Here is an 18,554-nt window from a genome sequence, read left to right as displayed (position 1 = left end):
ACAACAAATGGTAGAAAACTACAAATTTTCTTCTGTAGATAAAATTAGTGTTGAAGGATTTAGGAGAAAAAAATGATAGACTGGATAAAATCATCTAATATAATACTCATCAAATGGAGAATGAGAATTTTTATAAAGTCAATCTCAAATAGCTGTCATAAGGCTAATGATAATGATAATGTTGATGATTCGTAAGAATCTTCATACACAATAAAAAAATTACAAATTTAATGTTCATTGTTGATGTGATCCTATTGTGATTCCAAACCCTTTCGAACCCCTATTATTACTCTGAAAATTAGTCAATTCTTTATCATACATATCTTTTATAACTTACTATATTTTGAAACACCCATTTTTAGTTTATATTCATCACATCACATGTGATGGTGCTTGCTTGTCTTTCAAGATCAACAATAACTATATGAAGATCCTTTCTTCATTCTTTTTTTTTTATATCCATTTTTTTTTAAGTTTATTTCATTACTCTCTTTTGTCTTGAGAGCTTGATTCTCTGAATTATTATAAATGCAAATGTTTCTTTCTTTTTAAATATTGATAGCAAAATATTTTTTTATCTAATTTTGACATTTCTTAAACTTCAAGATTCACTGGTAAGATTTTTTAACCAAATCATTCCAATATCTCCCATCTCTCTCTAAATTTCAAGAGGTATCTACTATGGACCTAAAGTTCTACTTTTATTCATCTTTAAAACTAGCATGAGTTCACTTTTTTTTTTGTTATTTTTTCATATACTTCATAAATTTATTCATTATGTCAAATGATACATTTTGAAGAAAGAGCTTTTATTAGGAGGGATTTAAATGGACATGCTGGTAGAGAGATGAAATATTTTAAAAGCATTTATGGTAGCTATGAGTTTGGAGCAATCAATGAAGGTAGTAGGATATTATTAAATTTTCTTCTAGCTTATGATTTTGTAATTGCTAATATCTTATTTAAGAATAGAGAAAAGCATCTCAGAAGAATGGATATATTAAAACTTAGATTGATAATTTTCTTATAAGAAAAATAGATCATTTAAATTGTAAATATTGTAAAGTTATTTTGACTAAAAGTTTTTGCACGAATATCGCTTATTAGTTTTGGACTTTAAGATGAATCGGCAAATTATAAAAAAATAAATTAAAATGCTATCATAGGATTAGATGGCTGCATTTACATAATTCTAATAAAAATATTTTTTAGAGTAGGATTCATAGTCTTGAGATTTTTACTGCGCATGAGGAAGTTAGTGTTATGTGGAAAAAATAGCTAGCGATATTAACAAATGTTGTAAAGGATATGTTTGAAGTATCAAAAGAAAAAACTCATAATAGTAAAAATAGTTAGTGGTGGAATAAAAATGTGCAATAAAAGATAAAAAAATAATAAACTTTGTTATAAAACTTGGTTTAGGTATAAAAGCTCGAAAAGTTGAGAAAGATATAAAGGCTTTCATAAGGAGCCTAAGAAAATAAGATGTTAGGCAAAGAATTTATCTTTTAATGATTGTATAATAAATTATATATTGAGGGCAAAAGATAGATGTATAAGCTAGCCAAGCAAAAGATAGAAGAAGTAAGGATTTAATTCAAATGAAGTGCATTAAGGGTGAAAATTAAAAAAAAATTATTAGAAGAGGGTATTTAACAAAGGTGAATGAGATATTTTGTTAAGCTTTTCAATGAAAATTGTAAAAAAAAAAAAACAATTGAATTTACTGTCCTTAGTACCCTAAATGAAAATAGAGATTTTTATTTTTATCGGCGTATTAATAAATCAAAGTTAGAGAGGTTTAAAGAAAAATGAAGTGTGGAAAAGCTATTGACCATGATGATATTCCAAAAGAGATGTGGAAATGCATAGGAAATGAAAGAATTTATTGGCTTACGAAATTTTTAATATTATTTTGAAGACTAAAAAGATGCTAGATGAGTGGAGGAGTATGTTGATTCCTATTTTTAAAAATAAAGGTGATGCACAAGAGTTTGCGAATTATAGAGTAATTAAGGTAATGTGTTATAATTTAAAATTATGGGAGAGAGTTATTGAGTAGAGCTTATAACATGATTCTAATGTTTCTCAAAATCAATTTGGATTTATGCTGGGTAGGTCTACTATGGAAGCTATGCATTTATTGAGAGCTTTGATGGAGAAGTATAGAGAGAATAAGGTGGATCTACATATGATATTTATTGATTTAGAAAAAATATATGATAAAGTTTCAAGAGAAGTTCTCTAGAGAGTTCTGGAAAAGAAAGGGTTAATAATGTTTATATTCAAGTCATGAAGGATATGTATGTAGGAGCTATTACCCATGTTCAAACACAAGGAGGTTTGACCAAGTATTTTCCTATTTTAGTTGGACTACATCAAAGATCAGCTTTATGCTCATATCTTTTTGTTTTAGTCGTGGATGTTCTTACTAACATTTGCAAGAGAATTTACCCTGGTGTACGCTTTTTGCTTTTTTTTTTTGTTGTTGTTAAGATTAGAGAGGGAGTTAAAGGTATACTTGAATTATAGAGGTCAACCTTAGAGTATAAAGGTTTCTGTTTGAGTAGATCTAAAACTTAATACATTGAGTATAATTTTAGTAGTAAGAGTATGCGTTTTAGATATATCAGGTCTATTGTTCAAAGAGATGGTGAAATAAATGAGTATATTATTATTAGAATTCAAATTAGATGGTTAAAGTAGAGGGATGCATAGGGCTTGTTGTGTGATAGAAAAGGAGAAAAGGACCAAAATGGTCCCTCAACTCTATGTGAGGGATCGAATCATTCCCTTAACTCTTTAAAATGGTACTTATTTGATCCTACCATGTAATGATATAAAGTTGATGGTGTTAAATATGAGGGTAATTTGGTCATTTCTATTTAAAATATTTAATAAATGAGATTGAGTAGTTATTATAATTTAAAAAAAATATTAAACTTTTTTTAATAAAAAAATAGAAATAACTTTAATTCTACTAATTTCACTATTTTTAAAATATTTATGTATGTAACAAGCAACCAAATTTGTCATTTCTTTACAAGCTCTACAATTACACGAAATTAAAAAAAAACTTTTCATGAACAAAAGATAATAACATAAAGTATGTCCATCCCCCATACAAAAAATCACTAAACAAAAGCAAAAATACATTTAATTAAAGGCTTTTCCATTCCCCATTGAAAAGGCATGCAGTTGAACCAACATCAAAATTTGGATATATCCTGCGCTTCAAAAAGCTCATTCAATGGAATTTTTTCTTTTTGGAGGTGTAAACCTATAGAAAAAAAATGATTAGATTGATATAGCAAAAGAAAAAGTCAATTATGACAAAAAAATTAAAATCAACATACTAAAAGTGTTGTATTTGAAGATCCTTGAGTGACAACTTCCAAAACAGGTTTAGTTTGAGGTCGACACTTCAACAACTTTGAGGGCTAGTTAAAAAAAACATTTTTAAATGAAAATCATTATCAATGTAAATAAAATTGAAGGGATGATATGACTCGCCATCTCAATCATTGGTTGGACAAGTTCTTGGACTTATCCATGTCCCTCTTCACTATTTGTTCTTTTATTACATGTTATGTTGTTTTGTCCACTTTGTCTACATTTACGACAGTGAAGTTTAACATTGGATCTCTCTATCTTTTTGGAGAGTGAATGTGATGCTTCTTCATCGATAGTTGTTCTTCGCAACTTCGATAGCCTTCCCCTCTTTGATTTATTATATTTTGGTGGCAATGGTTGTATCCTATTACTCATTAGCTATTCATTAACATTATTCAAAGGCTTTATGTTACACTCATAACTTGTCATATAAGTCTCTGTTGTGTAGTAGTTAACAACAAAATCCTCACAGTCTCTCATTATCATATGAATTGCAGTGCAAGCGTGTTCACATGGGATTCCACTTAACTTCCACTTCTGACAAGAACAAGATTTTAAGTTCAAGTTGACCTTATACTGACTTCCATGCATGGTACTTGTCTCATAGTTGTTATCATCTGATTTGTAAACTATGCAAGAACCTGCTTCATGCATATTTTCTTTCACAATTTCCTTAATTCTATGACATAGTTTTCCATTCTAATTTAATGCCTTTTCTTTGTTCTCCAATTTAATGTAGATGAGTTGATGTGCCTTCTTGGCTTGAGGTTTTGATACATGCAATTTCAAGTCATCCATCACTTCTTTTCTAAACACATTGCATCTCCTTTGGGGATTGAGTTTGACTTTATTCACATACCACTTTACAATAACTGTTGATGTCAAAGTCTTGCTATGATAATTTCATGTACATGCCATGATTTACTACCTTGATGTGTTGAGTTATATATGCTAAAAGGGAAATTAGGCCGTATGCAGACCACCTTACATCTTCTTTTATCATTCTCAATACATTTGATTGTTTTTCTCATCAAATAAACCAATTTTCAACAACTTTTTTGAATTCCTCCTTCCCACTAAATAGCATGCCAATTTCGAAATAATTACTGAAATCTGTCGTGGATTGATAGTTGGCCATTTCCAAATTTCATCTTCATCACTATTATGAAGACTAGCTTCATCACCTGAGTTCACAATCACTATCACACTTTCCCCCTTTAAAAATTCTAGTAGGATTTTCTTCAATGGTTAGATCTTTATATGCGCTTGCTATTCTTTTTTGCATCATTTTAGCTTCCCATAATTTCAGGATTTTAGGTCTGATATAATTATTGGATGCAATAACAACAACAAAGCCTTTATTCCACTACGTGGGGTCTACTACATAATATATTTTTCTCCGAAATGAATTCATGTCATAAATATTTGACAAACTTTATGCTGGTTGTCGACCATTTAATGCCACTCGCATCTAGGGCTTTAGATTGAGACCTGACAATAGCGGGGTTGTTGTTGTATAATTATTGAATGCCTCAATATTGTTTTTTTTTGTGGTCTTTATATCACATGGCTTTCGTATAATTACTTTTCTAATTTATAATTTTCTTTTCATAGATCACAGAAAAAATCATCTCGGAACTTGATGACACCCTAGGTGCATTCACTCATCTTGACAATGAGTTCGCTGATATGATGCAACTGACGAAATCTTACCAGTCAAGTTCTGCTTTAGATGAGCTTGGAGTAGCAGAGATTGGCTTGAGAAGTAGGCTTTCTTGGGTAACATTGCATTCTCTCCTTCATGCAGAACGAGCAGCATATCGTCATCATGGATATATATGGCTAGTTGAACTGCTAATCTTAGAAATCGGCAAGGTAAAAGGCAGGAGCATATGGGCTAATATTGAGATTTTTAAGAAGCATTTTATAGATGCTGGAAACCAGGATATAACTTCTTCAACAGCTCCGTTGTCTATAATTATCATGTGTGGCCTTCTGAAGTCAAAACATAATTTCATCCGAAAGGGTTTTCTTTTTGTCTTGGAAAGGTTTTTAATGCATTGCAAATTACGTTTGGATGAAGATCAGTTGCAGAGCATAAACCATAATGACAAAATTGCTGATCAAAATCAAATCCGACTTCAGAAAGCATATGCTGTTATAGATGTAATGAGTTGCGCTTTATCACTGGTAGTTCTAATAAATGAGACTGACCATCTCAATATCTTGAAGGTACCCGCAACTAGATGTTGATTTTTATTTCTTGTAATCTTATATAATTGCAATAGAAGCCGTGATTTTTTGTTATTTTATCCATAATGCATTATCTAGTATGGGGAACATAAGAGCATGAAGGAAAAGCATTTGATACAAGATAATATTTATAGCTAAACTAATAAATTCAAATTTAAAAAATAGGTTTTGATTTCTTTGCTGTTCATGAATTCGTGGGATATTTATTCTATCTTTGGCATTAATCCATGTGATCCTAATTTTATTGTCATGAATTAATGTGATACTGATTTCCTTATTTGTCATTAAAATATGGGGTTCAACAATAAGATCTATAATGTAGGCATGCCTTCCAACGTTATCTCTCAAGCTAATGAATAGTTATCTTTTATACCAACTTATCAATAATCTCTTGAAATTATGCATTCATTTTGTAAAGGCATCTGTTAGATACTTAGATGACCCCTTGTAATTACATGATATATAAATTATTTTACTTTCTAATTTTTTTTAATAAAATAAATTTTGATCTCAACATGATTTATTCTATCATATTGCACATGTTTGTTTATAATATTTATTTCTGATTTATTATCACTATAAAGTCTTTTATATTCATTTTAATCGATCTTTAGAATTTTAAGAAAAATTTTCAACCATAGTAACTCACATATTCCTTGTGTCATTGCTTTAAATTTAACTTCTACATTGGACCTTGCTGCTATTTTTTAGTTTTTTGCTTCTACATGGGTCAAGATTACCTCCAAGAAATATGCAATGTCCAAAGGTGAATTGCTTGTCTGCAGGTGAACCTGAATGGTTAATAATTTCATGCTTCAAGTTCCAACTTCATGTTTCTTTTAAATGAAATTCCGCTATCATAATTAGTTTTAAGTAATGAAGAATTCAGTAGACAACGTATAGGTGAATGTTAGGCGGATGTGTCCCGCCTCCACAACAGTCTGCTCCCTTTTGGGGGTGAGGTCCACAAGTAATGCAATAATTAGGAGGGATTAGGTGGGAAACTCAAATCAGAGCGGTTTTTCTGGGCGGAAATAGAAGTTTTCCTCGCTGATTTCTATTGTGTTTTCTCTCCGATCTTATTATTTGAAGACCATAACTTTTTTTTTTTGGCCGTTTTTGTTATTTGGAGCCTAGAACCGGGTACCTATGGTAGAGAAAAAGGTGGAAGTGTTGGAGAGCGAGATCAGATAATTGAAATCTGAAATTTCATATCTTTGAACTCAAATTTTAGATTTCAAAAGTCAAATTTCATCCATCCATGAAAAGATTGATGGGAAATTTTCCATCATTGAGGAGATGTTGAAGTTGTTCGAGGGTCAAACCAAAAAGACGTCGTCAGAGGCGAGAGAAGCCGTTGATTTCCAAGGAAGTGGGGAAAACCCTAATACGATAATGCAAAGGAAGATTATAAGGCAGAGATTGTGGAGGGAGAAGAGAGAATGCTTCCCTTAGTTCATTTTCCTAGGGAGGAGTCTGGTAGAGGGTATGGGGAGAGGCAAGAAGGGGTTGTGCATGAGCAGAGTGGTATTGAATTTGAAAACAGAGGGGTCAAATTTGAAAGGTGATGGCTTGATTATGATCGAAGGGGTGCCGAATTTGAAAGGAGGGGGCTGAATATAATCGAAGGGGTGCTAAATTTGAATGGAGGGCTTGTGATGAAATGTTTGGGTATGAGTGGAGAAGGAATGATTTGCACCATTGGGGGGAACCGCACCATTGGGGAATGAGAAATTTTTGGAGAAAACAGGGGTGACAGAGGAGATTTGAGGGTGAGGAAGCTGAAGATACCTATTTTTTAGGGAGATGATGCACATGGGTGGTTCTATCCTGTGGAAAGGTACTTTACCTTCAATAGGTTGACAGAGGATGAGAACCTGACAGCAGTCGGGATGTGCTTGGAGGGGAAAGATTTAGCATGATGCCAGTGGAGGGATACGAGGCGTCCCATACGAACCTAGAGGGAGTTTAAAGACTGTTTGTTGGAACATTTCCGAACCAGCAGGGGAGGGGACTTATATGAACAATTTTTCGCCCTAACGCAGGATGGGACGGTGGTGGAATACATTGAGCAATTTGAGCATCTGGCTAGCCAATTGGACCGGCTTCCAAAGACTGTATTGGAGGGGAACTTTATGAAATGGCTCAAACTAGATATTCAAGCGGTGGTTAGAGTGATGAGGCCTCACGATTTGGGAGGCACCTAGAGAGAGGGATTGGAGGCAACATGATGTGAAACAAATTCAGAATTGCACGGAGCATTAATAAGACAACGGAGTAAGCAAGTCGATATAAAGATTAACAAGTCACAATTAATGATTTAATAAAATCTCAGTTGCAAAATTGCTTAGGCATTGTTATAAACTCATTAGGCACAACAATTTAAAACAATAACAAACATGCGAGTAATGACGAATGCACTTTAACAATAATCCGCGGGTTAATATTTAGAAAAGTCACCTTGAGTTTCCCTCACTCAAGCTCTCTTGCGGTTAACAGAAGAAAGATATTAGCAACACTAATGTGATCACCAAGAGGAAGAGGGAGCTTACAATATTGTCCACGGGAAAGCTATTCGGAGCGGGAGGAGTTGATGAACAGTGCAAGTGTGGCCACTCGGATGGACGGTAGTATTCGTCGATGGCTCCTGATGAAGCAACCTGGACTTGTGGGCAGCAGGTCAGTGGTGGGAGAGCTCCCCAAGATGGCTGGTCAGCAGTTTTAATGCTTGAGAAGATCTTGGACAGCACTATAAAACAATCAGAAAAGCTTGGACCTACTGCTGTTTGACGTTGGAAGCTATGGACCTCAATTTGGGCATGTGCTGGGTACCAAACAGCAATGTATAATTGCTGGAATAGAGTTGCAGTCAACACGAAATCAGCAATTTTGAAGATACCCAGGAAAGGGAATTAAAGAGGGGAAGAGGCCGGTTAGAGCAAGGGGCACGGGAATATCCAATTTCAGATTTCCGGATGAGAGGAGTGAATGTGGCTAATCTGGAATTCTGCTACAGGTGTGCGGGATTGAGTAATTTTGGGAGGGAATCTGAAGTTTTGATATTCAAAATAATTCCAAATATAGTGTGGAGGGGGGCGGCTGCTAGGGAAATTAGTGGAGACATTAATTAAGGATTAATGGCTAGATTGGAGAGAGAAAAACCCAATGAATGGGGGCCGGCCAAATAGAGAGAGGGAAGAGGGGAATTATGATTAATTAAGTGGGGCCCACACATTATTTAAAGCATTAAAGAAAATCTGAATTAAAATTCAGATTTTATTTCAAAGAGGGGTTTCCAAAATTAAGTTATAGTATTGGGAAAGCTTTTTGAATTTCAAATTTGAATTGAAATTCATTTAAGGAACTTTCCTAATTTCTTGGACTTAATTTAAGAAAGCAATTAATGCCTCTTTGAAATTTGAATTTCAAATGCTTTGGCTTGGGGGAAAGATGAGCCCATCTCATACAATGCATGAGGCCTCCTATAAATAGGCCAAAATGAACCAAAACTAAAAGACATAAATGCCCTCGGGGCTACAATATCAAAATGACCCCACCCATAAGGGTAAAACCGTAAAAATAAAATAAACTATTACAAAAAAAGACTCAAAATAAAACTCCTGATCGTGGCCGTTGATCTCCGGCGTCTCCGATGGTACACGTGTCGAAATCGTTGTAGATGTCCTCATCACAATAGCTCAGGATGTTCGTACAAGATGACAACCACCTTTTTGGCACCATAAAGCCGATACTGGGTACTCTTTGGGAAATCCCGAAGGAGATGACTGAAGGAAGAAGACCTAGAAACAACTTCAAGAAGCTCACATAAATGGAGTTACATGAGAAGAGGGTGAATGGGCTCTATTTCAGATGTGATGAGAGGTATACACCGGGGCACAGATGTAAGGAACGATCTCTTCAAGTTCTTAACATTTGTGATGACAAGGAAATCGAGGAAGGAGCTTTCTTCCCACCTTGCGGACAAGGTGGGTCTTTGGGAGAGGGGTATTGTTAGGTGGAAGTATCCCACGTCCACAGTAGTCCTCCCCTTTTAGGGCTGGCCGGGTTCCACAAGTAATGCAATAATTAGGAGGGATTAGGAGGGAACGTCAAATTAATATTTTGGGTATTTTGATATTTTTTATGCTTTTAGGAGGATTGTAAACCGAGGGTTAGGTTATGTTGTATTGCTAAAATTTGGAGAGTTCTTAGGTTTTGTTTGGGCTCTAGCCGCCAGCTAGAGATTGGGAGAGCTATATCTTCCTCTCAAATTGAAGATCTATCATTCCATTGTACTCTGTTTGTTTTCTTTCATCTATTATTCAATCAAGAGTGTTTTCTTTGTTTTTCCTCTATTAAATTTTCAAATTTTGCTTGGCGAGGCTACTGAAATTCTGATTTCAGTAATTGTTTCTTTGTTTATTCCAATATTTCCTATCAGTGGACCACCACTCTTAGATCATGCACGAATTGACTTACCATTCTCACAAGATATATACTATGTTTGATCTCATATGTTCAAGATATATATTCGTAATCATGTAAGGTATTATACTGATTCATACTCTTATGATGATGCACATTTTGCAGATAAATATGCTCGGCATTGTGAGTTTTTTATTAGATGTTGTCATTCCTATCATATAGACTATTTTATTATTAAGTTCATCAAATTTAGCCTTAACTTTATTAAATGTCCCATAAATCAATTGCACCCTTGGGTCTATGTTATATTGAATCAAATTTTAGTTATAGATTTTATTAATGTTAAGTTCAAGAAAATAATAAATCAAATCAGTCTTAGTTTATAGCATGCAATTCACAATAAGTAGGATGTAATCTCGCAATATTACTCACTCTTAAGATTAAGTAGGGATAACTAATTAAGGCATTACTGGGACAGAGAGGGGTTTGCAATGTAAATTCAACTTATAAAATATATGGAGTTTCTTAGGTATAGTTCCTATGCATTACATTGATTTTCCAATGAACGTAAATTTAATCAAAATATTGACTTATGGATTTTATCTTTATAAATGTTATAATCAAAACTATGTTTGCCAAAATAGCTTTACCTATGATGTATTTAATTTTCAAAATGTAGTAACTTTGAGTGGGGTGCTGAAAAGTCGCCAAGTCTATGGGGGATTTTGAAAGTATGTTGTGGACGAAAACAGGTTGTGTAGGCTCAGGTTTATCCAAAGAGTGGTAGAAGTTACTGTAAATTAGTTTTGGATGGCATAGATTGAGATCGTAGCTGGTGAAATTCATGATTATGTATAGTGCGAATCATTGATGAGATTTTGCCTGAGGAAATGGGAAGCTAAAGTGTATGTGGGCCAATTACAAGGAGTAGAGGAAGATGCGATCTAGAGAGTGATGAATGTGATTAGGATGGGGTGTGGTTTGAGAGGCATTACTGCATTATTTAAAATAGCAATTAATGTTATTGGTAAACTATAGGGAGTGGTTGCAGTGATGCGAGTGCACACAATGAGAGCATAGAGGGTCGCACAAGAAGCAAATGTGTAGCATGGAGTGCGCAAATTGTATGACTAGGCGTTGGACATGAACATGTAGGTGTATGGGACGCGAGCAGAGATGTGATGGAGCGAGATGCAACCTATGCTTTGCCTGATCACTATTTGGTAGCAGGCTCCACAGGGAGATTGACTATGTATTAAGACTTCTTTTTTTAATCAGTACTGAGATTGACTAATACTATGCATTAAGACTATTAAGGAAGAAATTAATATTTTTGTTACATATGAAACATGTTTATGGACAAAATTCTAGTAATGTATGAAAAAAACATAGTCTATCACATTTAGATGGAGGTCATTATTTTTTTCCCTTGTTTTGGATGAATGTCATTGCACTTTGTTTAAGTTGCACCATCAAGTGGAAAGAATTATCCTGTGTTACTGATGACCGCTTTTACTAGTAATCTTTGAATTCTTATTTGGTATACGTGTGCCTGAATGCATTGAATTGCCACCTTTGACTGTGCTTCTTCTTATTCATCAATGCCTGCGGATGAACTATTTGGGGAGGATTTTTCTCAAAAAATGTCATTAAACGCGCTATGAGTATTATATTTTTAACTAACTGTGATATGAGAAGATGGGGCGAAGGCAGACATAGCATATGATAGTTAATTATCAAATCAAAAATTTTTTATTCCATACTTGATGCAGTGATATTTTTTTGTTGATGCATGTTCAATTGATAATTAGATTGTTGCAGGAAGTATAAATTCTGTATTTCAACTTTGACTTGGTAGAGATGTCATTTTTCTTGTTCAATAGCACAATTTGACGATTTAAGTGAATTTTTCAAGCAGATGTGCGATATTCTGTTTTCTCAATTATGTCTGAGACTGCCTGCTGCAAATGAAACTCAAAAAGGTGACTCAGACTTCCCCCGAAGTTTGTCAAAACCAGGAAACATTAAAATTGACAGGTCTTCAGGAAGCATCTGCTCTAGTCAAGATTTCACCTTTAATCATGAGACCGAATCAATGGCTGCCCTTGTTTTACGTGGACATGCTATTGTTCCCATGCAGCTGGTTGCCCGAGTTCCTCCATCCTTGTTCGACTGGCCATTAATACAACTTGCTGGAGCAGTAACAGATGACATTGCACTCGGTGTTGCAGTTGGCAGTGAGGGCAGAGCAAATCTTCCTGGTGCTACATCAGACATTCGTGCCGCCCTTCTCCTTCTTCTGATTGGTAAATGTTCGGCTGATTCTGCAGCATTTAGAGAGGTTGACGGTGAAGAGTTCTTCAGGTAGTTTATTTATATTGTTTCACATATCCGTGCTTTCCAGTCCTACAGGTGGACAGTTTCTGATTTGGATGTAAATTGGTAGGGGACTTCTGGAAGATCCAGACTCTAGAGTTGCATATTGTTCTGCAGCATTTCTTCTGAAGGTATCTCATAAATCTTTCACAAATGAATCAGTTGTAATTTTCAACTTCATATTCTTTTGTCAATCTTGTGTATGCAGAGAATGATGACTGAAGAGCCTGAAAACTACCAGCGCTTGCTTCAGTCTCTCATAATCAAGGCACAGCAGGTTAGGCTTTCTTGAAGCTTGCCACGTTGTTTTTGTTCCTCTATGATAGAAAGTGCTTCAAATTATCAGCTTCTTTTGTTGTTTCTATTATCCAGTGTAACAATGAAAAGTTGCTGGAGAACCCTTACCTCCAAATGCGTGGCATCCTTCAGCTAATGAACGAACCTGTAGGGTAGATCTGATTTTGCTACAATGAAGAGCTTTGCTAAACTGGCTGAAATTCAAGTTTGGCTTCTCGTTATTTGATGATGAATGCCGAGCACTGTGATATGACTATTTGAGAAGCATGGCGAGTGGCAGGGTAAGTTGCTAAGGCTTCACCCGTTCAAATTCTCCTTTTTTTAAAAGCACTTGTTCTTATATTTTACGAACAAGTGGACTGACTTATGGAATAGCTCTTAATTTTATGCAAGAATATGTATATATTCTATAACGCAACAAAAGCACAATATTAGCTGAACTTTACCAAGCAAAGCCCTCGTCATCTTGGTCTTCTTGTGTAAAGCCAGAGTACTAGGCCAATTTTATTGGTTAGGCTTCGTTTGGGATGATTTTTTTGTTGCTTCTTAAAACAGCTTTCTAATATAAAAATTAAATTTTTTAAATTTTTATACTAAAAAACTGTTTTAAGAAGCAATAAGAAAGTCTCAAATGAAACCTTAATCACACTTAATCTCATAATATCAATAGATATGCACGCCTCTGCCTAAAATATCACGGAAAAACACTACTTACTAAGCCAAATCCTTAAAAAACAGATCTTCTTGAGCAGTTTCAAATTTATTTTTCTTCATACGGTTCATTTGTTTCTTTTATCCAGGTCTAAAATAAACTTGTAAATTACTAATTGGCTGGACGGATGCTGCGCAGCAGAAGTACAGCATGTATAGCTGGGCGTGTTAGTCATTTTATTCGTTGATTTATTTGATCGTTTTCTCCTACCAGTTGCAGTCAAAACAAAGAATCATTATTTTATGTAATATATTCATTTCTCAGGTATCAAATCATCATTTTGCCAAACTTAAAGCTTGTTCTATCCGTTATATAGCCGTTATGAATCCTAATTTTGTTCTTTTACAGGTTAGTCATTGGCATGTGAAGATGGGGTTGAAACCGACATCCTCAGTCCTCACTGCCTCTCCAATTTTGTAATGTGATGAGGATAACAAACGAGGTCCAGGTGAGTTTTTTTTTTTTTCTTTTTTTATCTTTTTTTTAATTGAGGCAACCTCGTTATAATAATTACTATATTGTGTATTTCTTTATTTTGCATTTTCACTTATAATTTGGTAAACTATGAGCTTGAATTTTTTTCGTCAAGTATTTATTGTGTATACCTGTAGAGCTTCACCAGTAATATTATGACATATTTTTAACTTCATTGACTGAAGGTTATATAGTGAATATGAAGGCTTTCTTTCTCTCATCTGCCCATTTCCTTATGACTGAATATAGAAACCAACTGTTATAAATGTAAAGTGAGACAAATAATTGTGTTGCCCAATCTGTTGCTTAGTTGCGAGGTGTAAAGGAGTCAAGTGGATTTATGAGCTAGCTTGAGCACGGCTCGATAAATAGCTTGTGAGCCGAGTTGGATGAGCTATCGAGCCACAGTTTGAGTGAGCCTCGACTGGATTGATTAGCTTGCATGTAGTATCATTTAAAAATATTATCAAGTTGCTATTTGTTGTTTCTTTTCTAAATTTTCATTTTATTTTAATAATTGAATAATAATTTTTCTCTTTTTTTAATATATGAGTTGGCTAATGAGCCAACTTGAACTTATAGAATTAAGCTCAAAGTTCGAATTCTAATTTGGAGATTGGTTGACACTTATGATGCACTGACACTTCTCCTCAAAGAGACGTGCAGTGTTCGACACCGTATCCGACACGACACTCACCCGACCTCCGACGACACGTGTCGGACGTGCCGAAAACGTGTCGACACGTGTTCGATTAAAAAAATATTAAATACAAATTGGATATGCGTGTCGGACATGCGTATCTTAAATATTTTATTATTTTTTAAATATAATTTATTGTATTTGGCGGGATTTAAATTAAATTTTTTATTTCCTATCCATAACATCAAATCAACGTCCGTACTTAATAGTTATACCCAATCATCGAATATTCTTATTTTCATTTCTTGTATCCATGTCATATCGTATCCGTGTTGCCGTGTCCGTATTTGTGCATCATAGATTTTTAAATGTCATGTGAATTAACTTTGAATCACATTGTGAATTATGCCAATGCATTTCAATTACTAAAGTTATCAAAGAAGAGCTTTCGTGCTCGACTCGATCGAATATGATAAAAAACAACAGACTATGAGTATGATGTCATGCGAAATAACTATAATATGTTCGTTCTCAAAATGAACTCTGTCGATGTGTTTGAAATATTGAAATTATTTAAAAACAACACTTATATTGAATGAATTACCCTATAAAACTCAAACATAAATTTGCTTGCACTCGATGTGATGTGAGAACTAATAGATTATGTTGGAGATTATTCACATCTTTTTATTGTTATTATTATTTTAGTATAATAAAAATATATACATAATCAAATTTAAAAAAAAAAAAAATATCTATATCGAATCGTATTGTTGCACTGCACGTAGCTCTTTTTAATTTGTTGGTTAGTAGATTGACTCCCACCTAAGAGGTTTTGTGTTCGAGTCTCTTGTATGAGTTGTGTTGTGTCAGTTTTTGGAGAAATTATTACGTGCGGAGGTCGGACACAGAACCGTTCGGTTTTTTTTTTTGTGAAACGTAAAAGTATAGTATTTTTCATCATTGTTTTTAATTTGCTTTTACCATTCACATGTGTCCAATCTCCGCACGTAATAATCTCCTGTCTTTGGGTGCTGAACTAATTAAAAAAAAAAAATCTCATCGTTGCGCACCCAAGCCTTTTCTCCATAAACTCCTTATCAAGTGGCCTGCTCTTGGAGAGACTCAATTCACCGTCTGGAGATCAACCAGAATGCGCCACATCAGTAATACCCAACAGTATCGAGCCTCGATACCGAGCGGAAGTGATTGGCACATTCTGATTGATATTTGGACGTTGTTTAGCATCCGAACAGAATAATTTGCCCTCCTCTCGAACTCCTGGTCTGCTTACACAACGGTATCCTTGCGCCCCTCGCTAGGGCAAATTATTGTGTTTGGTGTCCGGATTCGTCCGGACATCAATCCAGTGTCGCCACGACACCAAAATACATCGGGACCCAGTGTATTTGGATACACCGGGACCCAGTGTATTTGGGTACACCGGGAACTAGTATATTTGGGTGATGTGGCATCACCGGATGGGATGTCCAAACATTCGGTGACCGGACGTAATAATTTGCCCCTCGCTAAAGCCCGCGAGAAAAAAAATAAACAATTATCATATTTCTTCATTTTTTTAAAAAAAAAATATTATGGGCGCATAAACTTAAATTTTTCTTGACAATCAGTTCGTAAAATAAAAGTCTTGAATCGGGGTCAGCTGCTATTATCCTCAGCTTCCCATAATCCAACGACTCGAACTACGTAGGCCGCGGCGGCGACGACGGCGGCGGCCAAGACCGTCGGTACCAAGAAGTCAACCCCCGTGTGGCCAAAAAGCTCCGCTGGAACACATATTATTTCGCCGGGCGGCGCGTCGAGGAGGATTCGAATAGCGCCACCACCACATCCGCCCGCGTAAGGGGAGGAGGTTAGTGCCCACACGAAGGCCACCTCCGGCGCGACGGAGGCGGCTGCCACGGTGGCGGCGACGAAGGTTGTCCACGTGGCAGCATAGACCAGCAAGGGGCGGCGTTCGAGGAGAGTTTCCCAGAGCTCAGTGATTACGGTAAGGAAGAAGAAAGCCATGATTTTTCTGGCTTGATTCATACATGGATCGATTAAAGATGGAATTATATATATCGTTAGTATGGGATTTGTTTAATATTGCGATTTAGAATTAATTATTAGGGTAATGAAATGTTGATTAGTTGAACAGTGACACTATTGGAGGGAAGATGATTAGGTAGTTGTGACGAAAGGAACGACTCCTATTGGTCGCCTCTTGGTTGTTGACTTTTAATATTTTCGGTCAACGTTTTTATGACTTTGTGAGCTGTGATTCTTAGATATTTAGGCAATGTATAAATTTTTTAGAAATATTTCCTTTCATTTATGCTTCATTTCGAATTAACTTTTTTCATAAATTTATTTTATAATAATTATATTTAATACGCCATCAAAAAATTATCTTGATCGGGCACGAATCTCAATGCAAAATCGAGTTGGAAACTTCTAAAATTAATTCGGAGACCATCTCAACTCTGATTTCAACAAACTTATAGTCAAACTGAGCGTCTCGGAAATACGAATCCAACGATTCACTGTTTGAGTTACCAAACGGTTTCCAAATATGACGAGCTTATAGTAAAATCGAGCGGCTCGACGAGACGAATCCAATGAGCCCAAGATCACTGAATTCCAAAATCATTAAGGCCTCCAAATGCCTGACGAACGGTCCATGATCAAGGGATTCATTATCGGCCGTCCATCCAACCACTCCCCATTTACCCTTGATCTCTCACCTATTTACAGGTCATGCCACTCTAGAAAATCTATAAATAAACCTCTTATTTCTCTTGAAAAGAAACCCAAGCAAGAAGAGAAGAAGAGAAGAGAAGGAAGAGAATGAAGAAGCTCATCCTCGACCATCGCCGGAACTTCGCCAGACCACCGTAGGAGCCTCGCCGGACCACCACTTGAGGCTCTCACCTTCGCCGGAGGCCCTCACCTACGCCATACCACAATCAGAGGCCCTCACCTTCATCAAATGCCCTCACCTTCGCCAGAGGTCCTCACCTTCGTTAGAGGCCCTCACGTTCGTCAGACCATCACCTGAGGCCTGAAGTTCTGCGAGACGATCACCTGACACCCGAACTTTTATTGTACAGTTGTTATTTGTAATCTGATCGCCCTCGGAGGCGAATCAGCCCATTGTAACCGACTTATATTCTAGTGAAGTCATTTTCAACTGGGCTAGGCCTTGTGGTTTTTCCCCTTTCAAGGGTTTTCCACGTAAAAAATCATGTGTTCTCTGTGTTTGAGCTGAATATCCGTACAAAGCTAAGATGTATAGTTAAAACTCTATCGTCATGTATATTCTAGCCCGTAACAATATTATTCTATTTATCTTTATATTTTTAAAAAATTATAATGGCAAATAAATAATATATTTCATTAAAAAGCAACTTATAATTCAATTATTACCTTTCAAAAAATATGTTTTTTCCACAATAACTCATTAGTTGCTTTAATAAATAGCTGCAAATCGTCCAAATGAACTTATTTTGGATAAATTGTTTTGTGCAGACATCGGATTGTTTGTAAGCCAACCAGAACGGGTCATGTCATATAGCACCCAAAAGTATCCAACACCAGTGCCAAACAAAAATATAATGTGACATATTTTAGTTGACCTCTGAACAATATTCGATGTTCGCCCATAATAATTTATCCTTATTTTGACACTATAGTCTAAGCATTATTTTTAAATTGCATATAATTATAGATGTACAATGGTTGTGTATAATTCTGCCAAGTCAAATATCTTAAAATCAATTAAGGACAACTAAACCTATTTTTATCATTCTATGTAGAATTTTGAAAGTTATTAGAATATTGTGAGTGTTATAAACTATTTATCTTTTGAAAAAAAAATCAACCAGTAATTTTCTTTTAGATTAAAGCCTTTTAATTAATTAAAAAATAATAATAATCTTAATTCAATTTTTAAAGTTTTAATTAAAATATAGCTTAAAATTT

At 35.1% G+C, this 18,554-nt stretch overlaps 2 protein-coding genes across 4 annotated transcripts in view; one reads left to right on the top strand and one right to left on the bottom strand.

Annotated features, from left to right (window-relative positions):
- Positions 1-14,150, top strand: part of LOC110099906 — a 77,685-nt gene extending 63,535 nt beyond the window's left edge. For 2 of the 3 annotated variants that reach the window (XM_020827216.2, XM_028693667.1), the window contains 7 exons: positions 5,008-5,625; positions 11,990-12,435; positions 12,518-12,578; positions 12,656-12,724; positions 12,820-13,025; positions 13,545-13,720; positions 13,805-14,150. In XM_020827216.2, coding sequence (XP_020682875.1) covers positions 5,008-5,625; positions 11,990-12,435; positions 12,518-12,578; positions 12,656-12,724; positions 12,820-12,900 — 1,275 coding nt within the window. In that variant the 3' untranslated portion in view covers positions 12,901-13,025; positions 13,545-13,720; positions 13,805-14,150. Of the gene's footprint in view, positions 1-5,007; positions 5,626-11,989; positions 12,436-12,517; positions 12,579-12,655; positions 12,725-12,819; positions 13,026-13,544; positions 13,721-13,804 lie in introns of those variants that run through there. The other variant, XM_028693668.1, reaches the window with a different exon arrangement.
- Positions 14,151-16,159: 2,009 nt separating this feature from the next.
- LOC110099966 lies at positions 16,160-16,745 on the bottom strand. The gene has a single exon (XM_020827312.2). The coding sequence runs from the start codon at positions 16,620-16,622 to the stop codon at positions 16,230-16,232; it is 393 nt and encodes a 130-aa protein (XP_020682971.1). The 5' UTR covers positions 16,623-16,745; the 3' UTR covers positions 16,160-16,229.
- Between the last annotated feature and the right edge of the window lie 1,809 nt (positions 16,746-18,554).

Source organism: Dendrobium catenatum, unplaced genomic scaffold, assembly GCF_001605985.2.
Source record: "Dendrobium catenatum unplaced genomic scaffold, ASM160598v2 fragScaff_scaffold_334, whole genome shotgun sequence".
Classification (NCBI taxonomy): Eukaryota; Viridiplantae; Streptophyta; class Magnoliopsida; order Asparagales; family Orchidaceae; genus Dendrobium; species Dendrobium catenatum.
The sequence above is the reverse complement of the archived record's forward strand: the minus strand, read 5'-3'. Positions and strand labels throughout refer to the sequence as shown.